Source organism: Rhinoraja longicauda, chromosome 6 (assembly GCF_053455715.1).
Source record: "Rhinoraja longicauda isolate Sanriku21f chromosome 6, sRhiLon1.1, whole genome shotgun sequence".
NCBI classification, from domain to species: Eukaryota; Metazoa; Chordata; class Chondrichthyes; order Rajiformes; family Arhynchobatidae; genus Rhinoraja; species Rhinoraja longicauda.
In genome coordinates, this window is record NC_135958.1 from 29,992,656 (window position 1) to 30,014,586 (window position 21,931).

General features: G+C 42.0%; 1 protein-coding gene across 3 annotated transcripts in view; it reads right to left on the reverse strand.

Moving 5' to 3' along the window:
* Positions 1–17,305, reverse strand: part of mthfsd (methenyltetrahydrofolate synthetase domain containing) — a 31,508-nt gene extending 14,203 nt beyond the window's left edge. The window contains exons 1-4 of one of the 3 annotated variants that reach the window (XM_078401761.1): positions 17,204–17,305; positions 11,421–11,524; positions 9,151–9,264; positions 3,991–4,104 (exon numbers count right to left, since the gene is read on the reverse strand). In XM_078401761.1, the coding sequence (XP_078257887.1) occupies positions 3,991–4,104; positions 9,151–9,264; positions 11,421–11,524; positions 17,204–17,231 (360 nt within the window). In that variant the 5' untranslated portion in view covers positions 17,232–17,305. Of the gene's footprint in view, positions 1–3,990; positions 4,105–9,150; positions 9,265–9,295; positions 9,410–11,420; positions 11,525–17,166 lie in introns of all 3 variants that reach the window. The other 2 variants (XM_078401762.1, XM_078401764.1) reach the window with 2 other exon arrangements.
* Between the last annotated feature and the right edge of the window lie 4,626 nt (positions 17,306–21,931).

A 21,931-nucleotide genomic window follows, 5' to 3' on the forward strand; every position in this document is an offset into this window, starting at 1 on the left:
CCCACCAAGATGGGGTAAGTTCCTAAACTAAAGCCCCATCGGTGCAGTAAAGTTCTAATAGCATTAGAAGAGTTAGATAGAGCTCTTAAGGATAGCGGAGTCAGGGGGTATGGGGAGAGGGCAGGAACGGGGTACTGATTGTGAATGATCAGCCATGATCACATTGAATGGTGGTGCTGGCTCGAAGGGCGGAATGGCCTACTCCTGCGTCTATTGTCTATTAATTTGAAGAGAGTACCCTAGTTTCCTGGTCAATATTTATCCCTAAAGCAACAACACCAAGAACACTGGAAAAAAAAAAGTTGATTGATACATTGCTGTCAGTGGGACATTCTCTACGCAGAGCAACATCCATTTCCAACATTGCATAAACAGCATCACCAAAAAATATATTTCAGTAGTGAAAGAGCATTATCATTGTCCTGATATTGTGAAATTTGTTGGATAAATATGTCTTCTTTTACATAAATAAGTATCTTTCCTGCTGAGACCTTTCATGTAATGAGGGTTTGGATTTTCTTGGAAGGTTCAGGGCTTCTCTTTCAGATTTAATTAGAAAAATCTGGCATTTGTATTGATAAAAATCTCCCATCAAGATACCTATCAATTATCAACCTCTATAGAGCAAATAACAATAGCAACACGTGCATTTTCAAAGTATGTAACATTAACATTTACCATTATCTACGCAACTTTTAGTTTGAGTTTAGTTTATTGTCATGTGTACCGAGGTACAGTGAAAAGCATTTGTTGTGTCCAGTCAGCAGAAAGACAATACATGATTACAATTGAGACATTTACAGTGTATAGGTACATGATAAGGGAATAACGTTTAATGCAAGGTAAAGCCAGCAAAGTCCGATCAAGGATAGTTCGAGGGTCACCAATGAGGTAGATAGTAGTTCAGCAAGAGTATTAACAGCAACAGCAACTTAACATAATATTTCCAAAACAAGGAGATTAGTCAGCAGTATACTACATGTGCAATTTGAAAATCACATGCAGCATTCGTACAAAAATAACAAAACAAAAAGTGTAAATCATGCACGATTAGTTCATTACTGGCAAAATGTTTCACTGGTGAAATATTTTTTCAAGTAGTGCATCATAAATGTTTTTCTGTATTTTATTGATTAAAATTTCAATCTCTAACAATAATTCCAATTTATAATGAGATTTCCTTTACTGATTATCTTCCTCTGGTTGATGTAAAATGACAGACTGGAAATAGAAAGAACTGTCAACAATAGTCTTCTACTGTAGTTTTTCCAGACAACATTGATTCAACAGCCAGTTGAAAGCCTTTCTAAATATAAGTGCACCTGTTAGCAGGTAAACGTGTAACCCAGTTAAAATGCACAGACAGTTGAATCTTTGCCTCGAAACAAATAAATTCTATTTCACTAGACCTTATGATAATTGTAAATACACTATGAAAACGTAATCAGTCAGTTAATTAATTTCTCTAATTAACGGCCCTAATCATCAGAGAAACAGAAAAAAAGACTTAAATATTAACTTCACTTCATCAAGTTTTGAACAAAAAGACTAGTTTCCTTTAACACATGGTTACTAGACCAAGGAGTTAACCTTTTATAATGGAACCCTTGTGATAGAGTCACTGGTATTGTTACACCAAGATGTGTGACCACAATACTAAATTTAAGTAGATTCTCCGCACGTTTTTTCCATGTTCCCTTCTCAGTTCATTCATTAACAGTTCATATCCTGTCACAGCAACAATTTTTAAATGGGTGGTGACTTTGTTAATGGAAGTCCTATCATTACTCCTTAACTTCTTCCTCTGTTAAAGGCAGCATCATTTGCGTCCTCTCATTTATTCCCTGCCTGATCTCAAATCAAAGTGATGCCTATTTCAGACTCTCCCCATTTCCAGATCACTTGAGGTGCCAATCTTTAACTAGCTGTTAATATTTGCAGGCCTGGATGGATTGCCTGTTTGCAAGCAGCAGCAATGACTGGACTGGAAAGAAACACTAGGTGGTGCTCCAGTACTTGTAGAGCCTTAAGCTGCTTGCCTCGAGTAGTAATATCCCCACCAAGTCAAAAGGCAACAATTGCACAGCCATAAAAAGCCTTTTGAATTCGGTTATCATAACACAGCCAACTGTTATCGTATGAAGACATCTAAGAAAAATATAGAAGACAGAAAGGACCGCCCAGAGTTTTTAACGCAGGCTCCTCTTTAGAACAGTTAGGTCATGTTTACCCAAAGTTCATAACTTTGATTTCACAGTTAGGTACGTTGAAAAGTGGAAACGGTTGTTACTTTGGTCAATTTAGAATCCTGTCAAAGAGCTACCGGTATGATGTGTTTTCTTGGCAAAGGAAAAGGGTTAGTTTTAAAACTTTTCCATGTGTATATTTGTCTGATGGCAAAACTATGGACTAAACCAAGAAACTAGTGCAAGCATCAACTGAACAACTTAATCCAAACCCGATTAATGGACTCCTTATCTTAGAGCTTAATCGGCCATTTTCTGTCCTAACATTTGGAAATTTTTGATCAAAAAACTGGGTTTCCAAAACTTGGAACACTCAAGACATGCCGACCCACTAACATACCCTTACACCGACACAGATGGGTTTAAACGTGCTTGTGGCAAATGGAGAAATTTGTAGAATTTGTGGCAGGTATGCAAGAGAGAGGATGAGAAAGCCATACTATAAATTGAGCCTGCCAGCATTTCATTAAGATTGCATCTCACATTTTTCGTCTTTTCATCTCTGGCCTTTGTCCAACCACCTGCCAACCACCAAAAAAACCCTCTCACCTGTATCCACCGATCACTTGCCAGACTTTGCCCGCCTCCACCTCTCTTCCAGCTTTCTCCCCTCCCCCACTACAATCAGTCTGATGAAAGGACTCAACCAAAAACATTGTCTATCTATTTTCTCCAGAGATGCTCCCGGGCCCGCTAAATTACCAGCACTTTGTGTCTATTTTTGTAAACAAGTAGGGGACAAGTATCCTGTATGCATTTCCATGCCTGATTCCTTCCTCTCAGTCTCCAAAAAACCCCCATTTATTCCAGTTGTGTAATACTGTGACACACAAATCAGTTGCCTAGTTCATAACCAGTGGAGGATTTAAGTAGCAAAGATGTTTTATTGTATTATAATGGGTCTTTAGACTTTGGGGATACAGCACAGAAACAGAACCTTCAGCCCACCACGCCAACCAGCGATTACCCTTTACACTAACACCATCTTACACACTAGGGACAATTTTACCATTTACAAGCCAAATAACCTACAAACCTGTACATCTTTGATGTGTGGGAGGAAACCACATGGCACAGGGAGAACGTACAAACTCCGTGCAGACAGTACCCATAGACAAGATCAAACCCGGGTCTCTGGCACTGCGAGGCAGCAATTCTACCGCTGCGCCATCGTGTCGTCCCTCGTGGTAAGTCATGAGGGAAGACTTGGGTCATGGTAAGACTTGGAGTATTATGTACAAATTTTGTTCCTGAACCCATGAAAGCCAATATTCATATAGAGGGGATATAGCAAAGATTCACCAAGCTGATTCTTACTGACCACGGGAGGTGTCGACATTCCAAAGATTAAAAGAATGAGATCTGACCTCATTGAAACCTCCAAAATTCTGCAGGCTTTCCTCTGGCTGAGGAGCGCAAAACAATGCGTTACAGTCTCTATGTAAGTGTTAGGCCATGTGGGACTGAAATAGATTGTCTTGCTCAAAGGGCAGCGAACACTTGGAATTCTCAACTCTGGAAAGCTTCAGTCTCAATTATTGACTGAAATCAAAAGTATGATCAAAATATTTTTGTTTAATTGACAAATTGTGGGATCTGGGTTTAGGGCACAAGAATCAATGAGGTAAAAGATCTTATTAAATAGCAGGACAAGCTCAAAACGCCTACTCCTGCTCCTAATTCAAATCTTTTTGCAGTCTCGAAGTGCGCTTGAAACAACCATATTCATTAACAATATACACACCTGAGCAGTAGAACACACTCTTACTATTTCCTTTGCGGCCCCAGGAGGTGGAACAATTTTGTTAAACAGTCCTTTTCTCAGTCGAGGTGTTGGGACTAACAATGTTTTTCTAGCCTAGAGAAGTAAAGAGAACACGATTTACTTACGAATATACATGCCTCGATGGATGTCTTGTCATGCTGCCCCTCAAAAATTACATGACTTTACCAGATGCTTCATATTAACATTAAAAATCTGAGATCGTCAATTTTTCTGCTTACTTTATATTTCAAAGAGCCTTTTTCTGCACAAATAATGCATATTCACACAATAACAGCTATCATTTTTTATTTGTTTGTGAGCATTTCATTTTGTTTTACAATTTGCTTTCTTCTGCGTTGACATAATTGGACTGGTGTATAAATCTAAAACCTCCAGTTGCCTTCTTGGTAATTCAGCCTTTGGTAATTATTTTGAGATTGTGCTTCATGAACGTTAATGGACTATTTCACTGGCTTGGCAGCAGTACCAAACTAGTTCCTGCCTAGAAGGGTCTCTGAAAGGTTATTGGAGGGAAAACTGGAACTGTCAGCAGAAAGACAATGCATGATTACAACTGAGCCATCCACTGTGTACAGATACATGATAAAGGGAATAACGTTTAGTGCAAGATAAAGTCCTGTAAAGTCCGATTAAAGATAGTCCGAGGGTCTTCAATGAGGTAGATAGTAGCTCAGGACCGCTCTCTAGTTGATAGGGATGGTTCAATTGCCTGATAACAGCAGTGAAGAAACTGTCCTTGAATCTGGAGGTGTTCGTTTTCACACTTCTGTACCTCTTACCTATGGGGGAGGGGAGAATAGGGAGTGGACAGGGTGAAACTCGTCCTTGACTATGCTGGTAGCCTTGTTGAGGCAGCGCAGGGTGTAAATGGAGTCAATGGAAGGGATGTTGGTTTGGGTAATGCTTTTTATACCGCTTTTTAATTTGATTAAAAAGGTCAATGGCAACATTAATTTAAAGGAATGAAGGTGATCTGCCAGACATACAGAAAAAATAGTCATAAATCGTGAATAAATTCATAAGGCAATCGGACAAGTGTGAAGTGAGGGATTTTGATAACTTAAAATAGGCGAGAACAGACAAAGAGGAGAATAGATAGGTTTTCCAATGCCTATATATGATCATGCTCCTGTGTACAATTACATATATTGGTGCGAAGGTATCACAAAATGCCGGAGTAACTCAGCGGGTCAGGCAGCATCTCTGGAGAGAAGGAATGGATGAGGTTTTGGGTGGAGACCCTTCTTCAGACTGATGTGTTATGCTGGTGTGAGTTATATGTTGGTGTGAGTTATATGTTGGTGTGAGTTATATGCTGGTGTATGCAGTACGTCTGTGTTGGCAGTGCACTGGGTTTTGGACTTTGCCAAAGAGGTGTGTTCATATTTACGTGCAGTTAAATGTATTGGTTTTTTATTGAGAAGGGCTGTGATGGTTACGTGATTAAATACAAATAACAATTTTTTTAAATGAGAACAAAATAGACTGCCATTACAATAACTTCTCCCACAAACTGCACTCATTCCAGTGCACAGACATTTCTCCTATAATCTCGCAGTCCCCTTCCCCATCCATCACCCCCCCCCCCCCCCCCACCCCACCCCTCCCCCGCAACCCCATGCACATATATCTCTTCCTCTGGCTTTACGTTTCACTCCTCTTCTCTCCTTATCATATTGGTCACCTTGTCTCCTTTGGTCACCCTTTTTATTTCTAATCCTTGCTACCCATCTGCCAATCAAACTCCTCTCACTTGTGGAGAAAAAAAAGACACAAATTGCCAGTCAGCAGGTTAGGCAGCATCTGTGGAGAACATGGATTGGGGATGTTTTGGGTGTTCTTCAGTCCAGTCCCTGTCTATGTTCTCCAGAGGTACTGCCTGATACTCTGAGTTACTCCAGGACTTTGTGTCTATTTTTGTAAACCAGCACCTGCAGTTCCTTGTTGCCCTGTGATCAGGCAACTGAATCATCCAACCACAACCAGAGAGCAGTGCTGAACTACTATCTACCTCTTTGAAGACATTCAGACTATCCTTGATCGGACTTTGCTAGCTTTACCTTGTACTAAACGTTATTCTCTTATCGTGCGTCTATGCACTGTAAATGGATCGATTGTAATTGTTTTGTCTTTCTGCTGACTGGTTAGCCTGCAACAAAAGCTTTTCACTGTACCTCGGTACACCTGACAATAAGCAATAAACTAAACTAATCCACTGAGTTACTCCAGCAACTTAAAAAGCAATGGGAAATCTCACTGGCAAACGATTAACGTAAAATATTTTTACAGGTCAACAAGCATTAAACTCAACCCATGCGTGCAGTTACTTTGGATGCAAGGAAACTCCTGGAAGGTTCCCAAGGATGATTTCAAATCTTGTGATGATTGGTGGCTTCACAACACAGTTGTTTAGAGTAATCCTTTAATGCCCTCAGAAGCTGCAGGTAACCTAAACCAACACTGTTGTGTTAACATGAGACCTTGTCAACATGTGAACCTTTTCCATTGAAATAAACATTTGCAAATGCATTTTTACCTCAAGGTGAAAGATTCTTAAAATTTCATTTAACATACACTCTAAAATATTAACACATGGATTTTGTATGTCCTATTTTACCAGAGGAATTTTTTATTTCACCAAGTCCTACCAATGTGTTGTAATGCTCTGTGGCATTTGGGATTTAAATGATCAGACTGCTAGCTTAATTTTAACCTTGGGTCAGCTATGCAGGGAATCAATAAGGTGCAACAATGGATTAAAATCTGGCTTTACAATACTTTGCACTGTAATTCTTCAAGCAGAATCGCAAAGAGAATGGTAACATTTTTGAGAACATATAGACATAGCAATTAAGTGACTTAGTGATTGGTAATAAGACCTGATGGTGATGCCATCTATCAGTGGCTTATTTTACGTAATGGTGGGTTGGCGGAAATTTGGCTTGCTACCTGTCTTTTTGTAAATGTCTTCATGATGTGGAGTGGAGGTAGATTGAAGAGATATTCTATTCTTTATAGTCTGTTCCGTTTAATGGGATATTGCAGCTGACATTGTTGAATATAAGATCCAACTGTCAGCTCTAAATGCGTTTACCCACCACACACAAATCAGTTTCAGTTATGGTTTTTGGAGGGAGAGGCAGATTGCATTTTGCAACGATCAAATTGCCAAATGATCATATATTGCAGCTGATTAACATGAATACTTCAATGTTACATCCATACAATAGTCCAGTGTCTAGAGTCGCTCTCTAGTGTTCTTTACCTCCACTTTAGTAACCATTTAACTCTCCATAACTGCATTTGCCTTAATATATGCATCAGCATGTTTTTCTGCAAGCAAACAAGACACTGCACACGACCAGCAATAACCTCTATTTCCACTATGCATAATAAATTACAAATGCAAACTGCTTACATTGCTTCATCAGCCAAAGTGCAATACTACCATCAGATTTAATTAAGCATATTCGACATCCAATCTGTATCATTTAAAAAGAAATTTGACCTGTCAAAGCACACTGAAAAACGCCTGATATCCCGACTAACCCACCAGTTTAATATCAATAGTACTAGGCTCCAAACAATTGCCTCAACATTGCTAATTCAGGGCATGGACTTTATGTGTGACTGGTTCCTCCTGGATAACTTATGCTGAACTATTCCATGAAAACCATGTCAGTGATCGGTGAGATGACTCTCCGCACAATACCCACACATGCACACAAGTATTACCTTGGCAATAGGATGGATTAGAGCTCCAAAGACAAAGCTAGAGCTCTTTTCAGGTATTTTGCAAGAATGTCCAAAATGTAAACAACTAGGATCAAAGATAGACACAAAATGCTGGAGTAACTTAGCAACCCACTGAGTTACTGCAGCACTTTTGTGTCTATCTTGGTATAAACCAGCATCTGCAGTTCTTTGCTTCTGCGTTTCAACAACTAGGATAAGTTCATTATGGGAGTAGTTTGGTGCTAAGGTAGGGTTGTGGTTAGGGTTGATGGTTGATGGGAAGAAGTTGTTTTTGATCCTGGAGGCGACTGTTCTCGGCCTCCTACACCTTCTTCCCGATGGTAGAAGCAAGATGAGAGCATGGCCAGGATGGTGTGGGACTTTGGTGATATAAGCTGCCTTAATGAGGCAGTGATTCCTGCAGATCCCTTCAATAGTGAGTTCACTATTGATGGACCGGGCAATGTCTGTCACTTTCTGCAGCCTTCTTCATTCTCAAGTGCTTGAATTACTGAACCAAGCTGTGATGCAACCAGTCAGTATGCTCTTCACCATACACCTGTAGAGGTTTAATAAGAGTGTTTGACATCATGCCTAATTTCCACAAACTGCTGAGAAAGTAGTGGTGAGAAAGCAAGGTGCATGGTCCAGGATAGATCCTCAGAGATATGAACTTGAAGCTGCTGACTCGCCTCACCTCCATCTTATCAATGAGGACAGATGCATTGTCCCCCATCTTTCCCTTCCTGAAGTCAACAATCAGCTCCTTGGTCTGCCTAACGTTGAGAAGGGGACTACCTTGTACCCACTCTGTCACCAAAGTCCAGGACTGGTGCAATGAGTTTGATCTCTCCGCCCCAATAGTTCCATCAGTAAAACACTCGCCCTTTCACCCTGGCTGTGTCCCACCTTTGCCACAATGGGTAGTTATTGAGCTATATTGATAGCTATTGCACAATGGGGCATCCATAGGTATTCATACAAGTGGGCGGCACAGTGGTGCAGCGGGGCAGTACAGTGGCATAGTGGTAGAGTAGCTGCCAGAGATCCGAGGTTCGATCCTGACTATGGGTGCTGTCTGTACGGAATTTTATACATTCGCCCTGTGACCATGTGGCTTTTCTCCAGGTGCTCTGGTTTCTTCCCACACGACAAAGACGTACAGTTTTGTAGGTTAATTGGCATCGGTAAAAATTGTAAATGGTTCCTAGTGTGTAGGATAGTGCAAGTGGACGGGGTGATCGCTGGTCGGCGCGGACTCGGTGGTCCACAGGGCCTGCTTCCACGCAATTTTCATAATAAATCTGTCTTCTGAACTAAAACTCTCTTTCCAATTCAGAAGCATTGGTTAATACTCCTGTGTTTAAGTACGCGAGTTATTACCTGGAGAGCGGCTAAACGGACTCCCTCAAGCGGTTTGTCAGGATCCACCTTCACCTCTCTTGCCTTGATGTAACAATCTAGGTCTCTGATTTTATTACAGGCATCGTATGCACCCTGCAGTGGCAACAAGAAACAAAAGACTTACTTCTAACACGAGCAAACGGACTTTTTCCTGTGGCTTGTCGGGATTTACTTTGACAATCGGTGCGTTTTTGAACTCTCGGAGACTCGGTAAATTTCCTGCAGCCTGAGCAGCCCCCTGTTTCCAGAAGATGTGATGAATTACAATTAACAACAACCGGAAACATGGATGCTTTATTATATCTCCCACATTTTCAACTCTTTGTGCTCCCTTGCAGTACATTAACCTTTTTACCCACATAAATCTCCTATCCCATTACATCCTACAAAATCTGGGTTAGGTTTCAGTGCGGTATTGTGAACACCAAGGTTGCAGCAATAAAACTGGAGCACACAGGGTCCGAACTTTCCCATTTGCAACAAGCAATGTTTTTATTACATTCATTTATTTCATTTAATATTTCATTTAATATTACTTGAATAAGAACACTCAAGAATAGTACACTCCAGAAAGTAATAAATAATGAATAGATGATTTCTGGGACTTCAAGTCCAGTCCAGATGCACAGGTTAGGAGACTTCTCTCTTTGTTGCTGGTAAAGACCTCATGGATGGCCCGGTGGCGCAGCAGTAGAGTTGCTGCCTTACAGCACAAGAGACTCAGGTTCGATCCTGACCACGGGTGCTGTCTGTACGGAGTTAGTATGTTCTTCCTGTGACCGCTTGGATGTTCTCCAGGTACTCTGGCTTCCTCCCAAATCCCAAAGACGTACAGGATTGTAGGTTAATTGGCTTTTATTCATTGTAAATTGTCCCTAGTGTGTGTAGGATAGTGTTAGTGGACAGGGTGATCGCTGCTTGACATGGACTCGTTGGGCCAAAGGGCCTGTTTCCAGGCTGAATCTCTAAAGTCTAAAGTATTGTGTTGACACGATGTTCATCTGTGCACAACACAGGAATGGTCCTCTTAATTTAGCCTTGGTAAACGAGGCAACACCAAAGATCATTGGATAATTGGGCTATGCCAATTGCCGCAGTATTGCAGCAGAAACGTTGGTTTTTAAGTAGCAATGTTCAGATGAAGTAGAACTAGTTTTCAAGGCCGACCAATAATGTGTACAAATGCCTTGAAATTCTTTGACATTGCACATTATTTAGAGAGTTACATTAAAGGATTTTACAGATGCCATCGAAACAAATCTTCACTGTCCCCTTAGTACTTATGCATGTAAACATTCAGACAATCGCAATGATGTCAAGTAGTGTTCAACACATTTGACATTACTCACTTAAAGCTCTGTGTACATGAACTGCCTCAGCATATGCAAGCATAACAAGACACACAAAACAAATTTCTGCATTACAACTTCTTCCACACACTTGTGCGTATATGAAATACGCTGTCAGGGAACCTGTAGAGGCAGGTACAATTGCAACATTTAAAAGACATTCTGATGGGTTCATGGATGAATTGCAGGACTAGCTCATGTTGGCAACTTTAGTCGGCACAGACAAGTTGGGTCAGAGGACCTTTTTCCATGCTGTATAACTCTTATTCACTTACATATTGCCAACAGATTCATGTCTGCAGATGGGTTCCGACCCGAAACATCACCTATTCCTTTTCTCCTGAGATGCTGACTAACCTGCTGAGTTATGCCAGCATTTTGTGTCCTCCATTGTCAGAGTGAGGCCACACATAAGTTGCCTCACTGGAGGAACAGCACCTCAAATTGGGCAGCTTACAACCCAGAGGTATGAATATTAATTTCTCAAATTTCAAGTAACACCTGCATTCCCTCACCAGGTCCACTGTCTGCACCCTTGTATTCCTGTCATTAACACATCTTCCCCAGCCAACAATGGTCCATTATGGACTCCACCTTTCCTGAGGTCAACTGCTGCTGGCCTGATTTGTTCTGGTCTTTGCTCACCTTCAGTCATCCCGTTCCCCTCCACCCAACCTTTATCTTTCTGTCTGATGGAGGACACGTTCCGACCCGAAATGTTACCTATGCCTTTTCTCCAGAGATGCTGCCTGACCCGCTGAGTTATTCCAGCATTTTGTGTACATCGTAGATTCACATCCAGTCTGTTCAAATTACTGAGCACATCAAATGTGGCTTTGTTCCAGTCAGAATTGTCTGTCGTGAATCTAGAGAGAACTGGAACTTCAACCTGTGCATTACCTTGAAATTAGGAATTCTGTGATGAACTGGTCTTGGGAAGTTTGCCAAGTTGTTTTTCTCCATAAAATCCCAAATTTTCTGACGAATGTCCCATTTGGTAACACCTGGGGTGAAAGTAACAAAAAAAACAATCATGGTCCAAGATATCATTAAAAATTTACAATAGACTTATTTTTTTATTGTTTTTTATTTTTTAATCATTTGCACTAACATAATAATTTAAAAGTGTTTCCTGAAGCACTCCTATACATTCATTCAGAGAAGAGACAGAAGGTCAATATTGGCAACAGAACAATTAGACCCTGAATAATTTATTATCTGTTTGAAAATTGAACTCTAATTATTTGTCTTTCTGAAACTGGCATTTTTCAACTAGAGAATGAAAGCCAATCAGACCATAACTAATGCAGCTTGTTAAACATAATCAAAATCTTGTAAATTTTCTTACGAGTTAAAAATAAAATATCCTTCATTACCCACTGCTTGGATTATTTTCCAGTTTTGTGGATGTGACAATTGGACACTTATATATTTACGTCATCAATGCTCTCTTTTCCTGCACCATTTCATCCACAACAATATTTCTGAATTAAAAAAAAAATGTTTTTCATCCAACATTTAATATAAGACCACAGACAAATGAATGCTGTTAAAAGGCTGCAAGTCAAAGGCAAAATCTTAGAGGCTTTCAAACCACAACAACATATACTTCCAGCTGTGTAGGAAAGAACTGCAGATGCTGGTTTAAATCGTAGACACAAAATGCTGGAGTAATTCAGCGGGATAGGCTTAAAGATCTGAGTGATCTACTCCTCTCCTAATTCACATGTTTGCAGGATCCATAACTCTAAAGCAGCTCTTTTCCACATTGGATCTTAGTATTCGCGATCTTTAGATACTTCGAATTACTCCATTTGCACACCTGGGAGTCTTAATTTTATCAATACACTAGACCAAGTGGACCCGTTGGGCCCAAACCTCTCCTGCATTGGTGCAGCACCCTCTCCTACCCCCCTCCCCCCTCCTTCCCCTTCCCCCTCAACCCCCCTTATCCACCTTCCTTCCTCCCCCCTCCCTCCCTCCCTCTCTAGGAGATAAATTTAAACTTTAAAATGTGAATAACTTTAAAAATATAACACCGATTTCAATAAAACTACTTGCTTTACCATTAAAGTGACGATGGTGAGTAAGGTGGGCCTAAAATTGTCAAGCTATCGTGTACCGTTTTGGCTGTAGTTCGATCACAAATAAACAAACAAACGAGACTTTTAGTATATAGATGGGGTGAAAACTTCTATTTAAATCTTCCAAATCAATGATACCCATTTTTTTCAACTGTTTCATCATTCCAAATTGTTTAAGCAAGATTTATTGCAGTGAATTGTTCAAAGTAGTTCTTAGTAAGCAAGATATATTAATTCAGATGCTTGTCTAACATTAAGCAGCCATAATTCCTGCATTTAAAATCTGCACCGTGCGGACAATGCTTTGATTTGCCATTAATATGCAGCACTTTTATTGCTGTACATAAATATTTTAAAGTATCGCATTGCTCAACACAGCTAACGTACATCAAGAAAACAAAACAGAACAAATGAGGCAGAAGACATGTCTGACTTTAATAAGGTTGCATTCTTAAGACTATGCCTCATAAAAACAGGGCTATCTTTAAAAAAATAGACTCGACTGGCAGGTAAAATCTTTTGCTCTGTTCTGATATCTAGTGTTTACAACTCAACTTAAATTCACCAAACCAATGTCTCAAAAAGACAGTTTCCCATTACCCTGTTGCTGGCCGAGTATACCTTGTAACCATGCTGTAAAATAGCAAAGTTCAAAAGGCAACTGGTTTTATAACTGAAAGACAAAAATAAATGTAGGCCCATAGACACAGAGCAGGAGATTTTTCTGGGTGAAAAGGTTGAGAAACTAATTGAAATAGTCTTCAAAGACTGGTAAAATTGGCCCGACTGTGTGTAGTGAATGCAAAGAGTCTCTTTCCATGCAGCATCTTTCAATTAATTCCTTCTCTCCAGAGATGCTGCCTGACCCTCTGAGTTACTCCAGCATTTTGTGACACTTTCAATTAATTCAATCATTCAAAGAGCTCTAATGTCTGAACCCCAAGGTGTTCCTTATACTTATTTTAGGCTTCGCTTTTGCTCGAACTTTTACTTTCAATTAGCAAGCCTAAGTTTCCAGACATTGGGTCAAGAGTTCAGTAATCTTGTTGCTATTTTGTAAAATATTGCTGGCAAATGACAGTGCGGACCAACAGAGGTCAATGTGTCCTAGAGGAGACTAACGGTACCAGAACGGTGTGCCAAGGCCGTCGGGGGGCCGCAAAGATGGCCTCCGAGGTCAGCTAAGGGAACGGATCTGCCAGCTCCGGCCGGGCCGGAGTTCCAGAGCCACAGCCACAGGGGCAAATTCTAACCCTTGATCATCCACGGAACTCCCAATGAGATCGAGATCATCCGTCTCACCCGGCCTAGATACTACATTTTCAGGGGGACATCTGGGGGGGGGGGGGGGGGTTTCAAGTGTGCTCTCATAATTTTGTCCGGATTAAAGGAGGTGCCAGACCACCAGTTGCTGGAAAATCGGGGGGTGGACTTGTACTCAAAAGAAATATCATTTATTTTTCTATCTGGATTTTACCTAAACAAAGAGACAACTAATTTAAACAGATTTATATAATAATCATTTCAATTTAAATAAAAACAGAAAATCCTGGAAACACCTGATGTGTCAGGCAGACAAAGAAATAAGAGCTCGCATTCCAAATCAAATTGTCTCTACTGGAACTAAAAAAGAGTGAAGAGACATTTCATTTGTGAGTTTTTCAAATAGGTTGTTTTGTATCAGCTGCTGAAAAAGTGTTTATCCATCCTCTTTACTTAATGGTTAAAATGATCTGCAGAATAGATCCCTATTCTTCCCTTCCGAGAACACCCATAAACAAAATGGAACTTAGATTTCAACGATAACTAATTTCTGCCATACACAAAAAGTAGCTTTAGAATTTTTTTTTAAATTCGCAAATATTATATTTCTGGCTTAAATTGCCGCATTAAATTGCCGTATTAATTTCAGCTGAAGGAGTTGACAGCAGCAATGTCATGCAGGTGGTGACGAGAAGCATCTGTTGAAATTTAAAATAGATTGTCCTCTTGCATTAAATAAAATGGATGCACTCAGTCACTTAACAAAATTTAGCCGGAGGATAAAGTGAAGTTGAAAAAAATATTGGACTGGATAACATGTGGGTGGCTCTTCTGCAGAGAAGTGTTGGTTATCTTCAGGTTTAGGCTTATTATTGTCACACGCACCAAGGTACAGTGAAATGCTTTGTTTTGCATGCTATCCAAATAGATCATTACCATACATAGATACATACAATCAGCTCAAACTCAAGTACAATAGATGGAGCAAAGGTGAAGAAACAGAATGCAAAATATAGTTGTCAGCAGTATAGCACATTAATTCCTCGAAAAAATACAATGTCCTCAATGGGATAGAAGTGATACAGGTGAATTGAACACCTAGTTTCTCGCCCAGCTTATCGAACGAAGTGCACTGAGATACCATGCACACAAAGTCCTCGCTGACCAGCAATCACCCTGCACACTAACACTATCCTACACACCAGGGACAATTTTACAACTAACCTGCAAACCTGTACGTCTTTGGAGTGCGAGAGGAAATGAGAGCACCCAAGTGGTCACAGGGTGAATTTACAAATTCCGTACAGACAGCACCCTTAGTCAGGATCAAACCCGGGTCTCTGGCACTGTAAGGTAGCAACTCTACTGCTGAGCCACTGTGCCACCCTCAGTAAGAGGAATCAGAAAGCACCCCATTATTTAAATGGAGTACAGGGGGATTTAGGTGTTCTTGCGTATGAGACACAAAACGCCATCATGCAGATGCAGCAATTGGGAATCAAATGACATATTGACATTTATTGCACAGGGTTGGAATTGAAAAATAAGAAATATTGTTACAATTGTACCAAATGTTTGTGAGCCACACCTGGAAATACGGTGCACAATTTTGATTAGCTTATTTAAGTATGGGTATAATGGAATTACAAGTACTCCAGATAATAATGATAACACAGATTTTACTGATTTTACTAGAATCTGCTCCAGTGGTCTCTAATTAGGACTTTGATATGAGCAGTGTGACACATGTGATTGGCCAAACCATGGAACAGATTTTAAGCCTAGTTTAAAAATCACTGATTCTACCAACACTCCAGCTTAAAATAATAAGATAGGAGAATTCCTGCTAGCTGGGCTTGTGGATGATGTTTGTTTTTATTAGGCATTTATTGGCAAGTTTCTTTTATTTCAAAAGCATTGTTTGTTATGCTGTTTCATAATAAAAACCATTAAACTGGGAGATGGTTCGGTGTACTTGATGTCCATTAATTTCAGTAGTTTCAAACTCAGTGAATGCAATAATTCAGTAAAATTGCTCAAAGCATTGTGGCAAACTGATTGATTGATAATATTGACATTGCTATACATATAGACATCCACTTTAAAGATATTGCTATATTGATAAAACTGCACTAGTTACTGTTAATATGATTTAAAATAATATAACAATAAGCAATGTTATACAGTGCTGATACAGGTTAAATTTCAAGCTTGCTTTTGCAAATATATTTGAGTGTAAATATGAACAAAAACTATGTAATTTTAAGTGCAATTGCAATGGTCCATGGCTTATTTATTGAACCCTTGCAATAAAATATCACAACGGACTTCACAGGAGTGAAATCTGGCATTGATTCACAGTGCCCTGCAATGGGGATACTGGGCCACTGTTATGGGGACTGGCTTCATGGAGAAGAGGAGGGGGGAGACATATGCAGAGAAATATTTCCAGAAATTGGAACACAAACAGGCAAATGGCACATCTGCCAATGGTGGAGCTGTAAGTGAGGCCAAGCCAATGGCTCTGAAGAGAATAACTGTGGAATATTGCACGGATAAATGTTGCTTTAAGGTTGAAGGCCCCTATTATCTCAAGGATTTGTACAATTGTTGCAACGTTGTTGTACCACACTTGCAGCTGATGTTATGATCCGAATATTCAAATAAACAAACGTTTCTCTGTTCTACTACCGCTGACTGGTGATATACTATCTACCTCATTGGAGACCCTCAGATTATCTTTAATTGGACTTTATCTTGAACTAAACATTATTCCCTTCATCATGTATCTGTGCACTGTGGATGACTCGATTACAATCACGTATTGTCTATCCACTGGCTGGATAGCGTGCAACAAAAGCTTTTCACTGTACCTCGCTGCACGTGACAATAAACTAAACTGAACCCATGAAATGCAAACACGACAGCACAGGAACAGAAGACCTGTGCAAGAGTTTAACAACCTCCATTGGCAAACATTGTGCAAACTCCATTTAACCCAGGATATGTTAAAAATGACCGAAATCTAACAGCAAATTAACAATAATTGTAGAGATACCCAAGACCCCATGTGTATATCTGTCACTGTGCCAACTGGTGTATTCAGATCTATCCCCAATCGACCAGGGAGTGGAGGGGTTGGAATTATACACACAGGGCCAAGTGCAATCCTGCTTTAAAACAATCTGGGCCAGTGCAGTGCAATGGTCTAAATGAAGAGGGCCTCGGATTGTTTGCAAAACGGGATACAGAAGCAGTGTATTGTTTGTGATTGTTGCAATCCCAGAGGATAAACATACGGACGTTGCCACAGCTGCGACCCGCGGCGGCTCGTACCGGGCTGGAACTTGATTGCAGGCTCCATGGCTCTGCCTCTGGGACCTGTGGCTGCAGCGCAGCGCAGCACAGCACAGAGCGGCCGTGCTCTGGCACTGGGACCAAGGTCGGGCTGAAGAGAGAGGCGGACACGCAGTAGCAGAGGAGGGAAGGAAGCAATGGGGAGGGGAAAGCAGGCGGCAATCTCCGGCTCCTCCCTCCTCTGTAGCGCAGCCGAGAGCCAGGCTCTGCTGCCCGTCTCACTGTCCTCGCTGCAACCCACCAACACAACACCAGCCCTTGCACACTGCACGTCTCCCACACAACACCAGCCCTTGCACACTGCTCGTCTCCCACACCAACACTAGCCCTTGCACACCGCACGTCTCTCCCACACAACACCAGCCCTTGCACACTGCACGTCTCCCACACCAACACCAGCCCTTGCACACTGCACGTCTCCCACACCAACACCAGCCCTTGCACACTGCACATCTCTCACACCAACACCAGCCCTTGCACTCTTGCACGTCTCCCACACCAACCCTTGCACTCTGCACGTCTCTCACACCAACACCAGCCCTTGCACACTGCACGTCTCCCACACACAACACTAGCCCTTGCACACCACGTCTCCCACACCAACACCAGCCCTTGCACACTGCACGTCTCCCACACCAACACCAGCCCTTGCACACTGCACGTCTCCCACACAACACCAGCCCTTGCACACCACGTCTCTCACACTAACACCAGCCCTTGCACACTGCACGTCTCCCACACCAACACCAGCCCTTGCACACCACAGCTCTCACACCAACACCAGCCCTTGCACACTGCACGTCTCCCACACACAACACTAGCCCTTGCACACTGCACGTCTCACACCAACACCAGCCCTTGCACATTGCACGTCTCCCACACACAACACTAGCCCTTGCACACTGCACGTCTCACACACCAACACCAGCCCTTGCACTCTGCACGTCTCCCACACCAACCCTTGCACTCTGCAGGTCTCTCACACCAACACCAGCCCTTGCACACTGCACGTCTCCCACACAACACCAGCCCTTGCACACCACGTCTCTCACACCAACACCAGCCCTTGCACACTGCACGTCTCCCACACCAACACCAGCCCTTGCACACTGCACGTCTCACACACCAAAACCAGCCCTTGCACACTGCACGTCTCTCCCACACCAACACCAGCCCTTGCACAATGCACGTCTCTCACACCAACACCAGCCCTTGCAAGCCACAGGCTAGCCTCTAAACACAAACCCCCTGTCAAAAGCCAGGCATGCGTCTTATTAAATGTTCACAGACCAGTTACAGTGCAGTGGTTAACCGGTTCTCTTTACTGTCTGTGTTAGAGAAAACAGGACCTTCCCTCTTTTACATTGCAATTTTACATTTACATTACTCTCCCAGTATGCCTGATTGATATGGGACACTTTCTGTGCCAAGAGCTGCCTGAATAAGGTCAGACCCCGCCCCTTGATCAATCACCCTATTTACAGCTACATCACGTGTGGCCCTACCAAAGATGCAAGGTTTATATTCCTATGTATGCAGACTACTGATTGATTATTAACTGCAGATACTGGTTTAAACCAAACTGTCTGAAGAAGGGTCTCGACCCGAAACGTCACCCATTCCTTCTCTTCAGAGATGCTGCCTGACCTGCTGATTACTCCAGCATTTTGTGTCTGAGTTGCTACCTCCAAATGCCCAGAAGGCCATCCTTTCACAGACGGTTAGTAGTGGACAGTAAATGGCAGCTAATGGCAGTGTTATCTAAAGGCAGGCTTTAACAAAAACCTCGAGCCTACGGTTGCCAACTGTCCCGTATTAGCCGGGACATCCTGTATTTTGGGCTAAATTGGTTTGTCCCGTACGGGACCGCCCTTGTCCCGTATTAGTGGGGTTGCCAACTTCCTCACTCCCAAATAAGGGTTAAAAAAATTGGACTCTTTTTTCACCTTCCATCACAGTGATGAAAGTGGGGGAGTCGCTATGGTGGATGTTTATGTTAAAATGCATTTTGTGTGTTTTGTTGCTTTTTATTGGTATGACTGTATGGCAAATCAAATTCCTCGCATGTTGCAAAACATACTTAGCTAATAAAGTATGATTATGATTACGGTTATGATTAAAAGCACTCACCTTTTGCCAGTGATTTGGCAGAGAGCTCCCAGTAACATACCACTCACAGATAGGCATATTCTGTGCTTCCAGTGTCTGCAATGGCATATCAGATTTCTTGCTCTACTCTTGGATTCACTAACCTAATAGAGGACAGATTCCTGGTCATATCAAACTGACAACAAGTCTGGCATGGATAAAGTTGGATCCTTCACACATAAACCACCCAAGGATGTTGTATCCAACTCAGTTGTATTCATTTGAATGGCCTCACTTCTCTTTTTTGAAAAGGTTCAACAAAAGTACATTGTTTGTCTTTTTATTTTAATTGATATGAATCTTTCCAATGGATTTGCTCCAGATAACATTTATTTTTTAATTATTTTTGATATTTTTTAATATTATTTTAGTTATTTAAAATACTTTAATTCTTTGCAATTGACTCTAATGGCAGGGAATGCTTAGAAACAGTAATAACGAGCCTTTGGCAGCTCCAGGCAATACCCATTCCTTTCCACATCAGTTGCTCAGGATCACAAATTTATCTGACATTCATAAGTTCATAAATTATAAGAGAAGAATTGGCCCATCAAGTCAACTCCGCCATTCAATCATGGCCGAAGATAGAAACAAAAAGCTGGAATAACTCAGCGGGACAGGCAGCATCTCTGGAGAGAAGGAATGGGTGACGTTTCTGGTCGAGACCTTTCTTCTCTCCAGAGATGCTGCCTGTCCCGCTGAGTTACTCCAGCTTTTTGTGTCTATCTTCGGTTTAAACCAGCATTTGCAGTTCCTTCTTACACATTCAATCATGGCTGATCTGTCTTTCCCTCTCAAACCTCATTCTCCTGCCTTCTCCCCATAACCCCTGACACCCTTACTAATCAAGAATATGTCAATCTGCACCTTAAAAATACCCAACCTGCAATGTCTTGTAAAAGACATTCTCCAAGTTCTATGTCCTTCGATCCCAGTGTACACACAGGGCGGGTGTGTATCACTGGCCTAGCTAGATTGTGCATTAATAGAAGTGGGACACCCATTTCCATTTTTGGATAAATATTTGCCTGTCAAAAGCAAAACTTTGTTAAACCTAAGTCATCACATTTTTGCTGCCCTATGGCGATAATAGAGAGAGTAGTAGTGGGTGACAAGGTGGCACTGCAGTAGAGTTGCTGCCTTATAGTGCCAGAGACCCAGGTTCGATCCTGACTATGGATGCTGTCTGGAAAACCCCTGCCCCACTTACGTGATTTTTTAGGTGACTACAGGCAACTAGGCTGTCGCCACATGGTTGCCGGGGTGTCGCCTGTATTGTTGTGAGTAGTCTCCAAAGATTCGTACCGTCTTTCTGGTCACCGCTGGATTTTCAGAATGTTGAAAAATGTCCAGCGGCCGTGGGTTTGACGCCAATGAGCATAGCTTGACGTCTCCTGACATCGGTGCTGTCGTAGGTTGTCGCCAGGTGACGTAGGTTGTCGCCGGTGCTGACTTCGGTGAATTCCATTGGCGACTACCTACGTCAACCGGCTACAGGTACCGGCGTCAAAACAGGAGGCCAAAATGACGTGAATTGTCTTCAGTTGCCTTCAGTTATCTTCAGTTGTCGCCGACAGGGTCGTAGCTTGTCGTAGCTTGTTGCTGGTGGACGTAGGTTGACTTCGGTTGTCGTAGGTTGTTGCTGTAAGAAGTTGTAATGATGACAAGTCGCTTAACTTCATATAAAGTTCTTTATTAGCCATAAGCATTGGAGACTGCAGAGAAAGAGTCCCACGTTCTCAACCATCTCGATCATTCTAATTCTTATCAATAAAGCTAAGTCCACGCATGTGCAAGACACATTCCATAGGATGTCAATGTGAAAGCCCGGCCTTTATCAGGAATATAGTGACTGATCTACAGTCGTCTGTGTGGTCATAGGTTGTCATAGGTGTCGTCGTAGGTTGTCGTAGGTGTGGTCGTAGGTGGACGTCCTAAGTCGCGACAATTGGGTCGCCGGTTGTTGGTAGTTTGCCGTAGCTTGACGTCCACTAGGTGGTATAAGAAAATAACTGCAGATGCTGGTACAAATCGAAGGTATTTATTCACAAAATGCTGGAGTAACTCAGCAGGTCAGGCAGCATCTCAGGAGAGAAGGAATGGGTGACGTTTCGGGTCGAGACCCTTCTTCAGGCTGATGTCAGGGGGGCGGGACAAAGGAAGGATATAGGTGGGGACAGGAAGATAGAGGGAGATCTGGGAAGGAGGAGGGGAAGAGAGGGACAGAGGAACTATCTAAAGTGACTAGGTGGTAGATTGTTGTAGCTTGTCGTAGACATTGTTGTAGGGGGGTCCAGTCGCCGGTTTTTCGGCGAACTGCTACGACAATGACAGTCCCCGGCAGTTGCCTAAAAAATTGCCAAAGTGGAACAGGCCCTTAAGGCGATTGTTCGATATCCCTGTGACTGCCTTTTCTCCGGATGCTCCGGTTTCCTCCCACACTCCAAAGGCGTACAGGTTTGTAGGTTAACTGGCTTCAGTAAAAATTGTAAATTGTCCCGAGTGTGCAGGATAGTGTTAGTGCGCCGGGATCGCTGGTCGGTGTGGATTTGGTGGGTC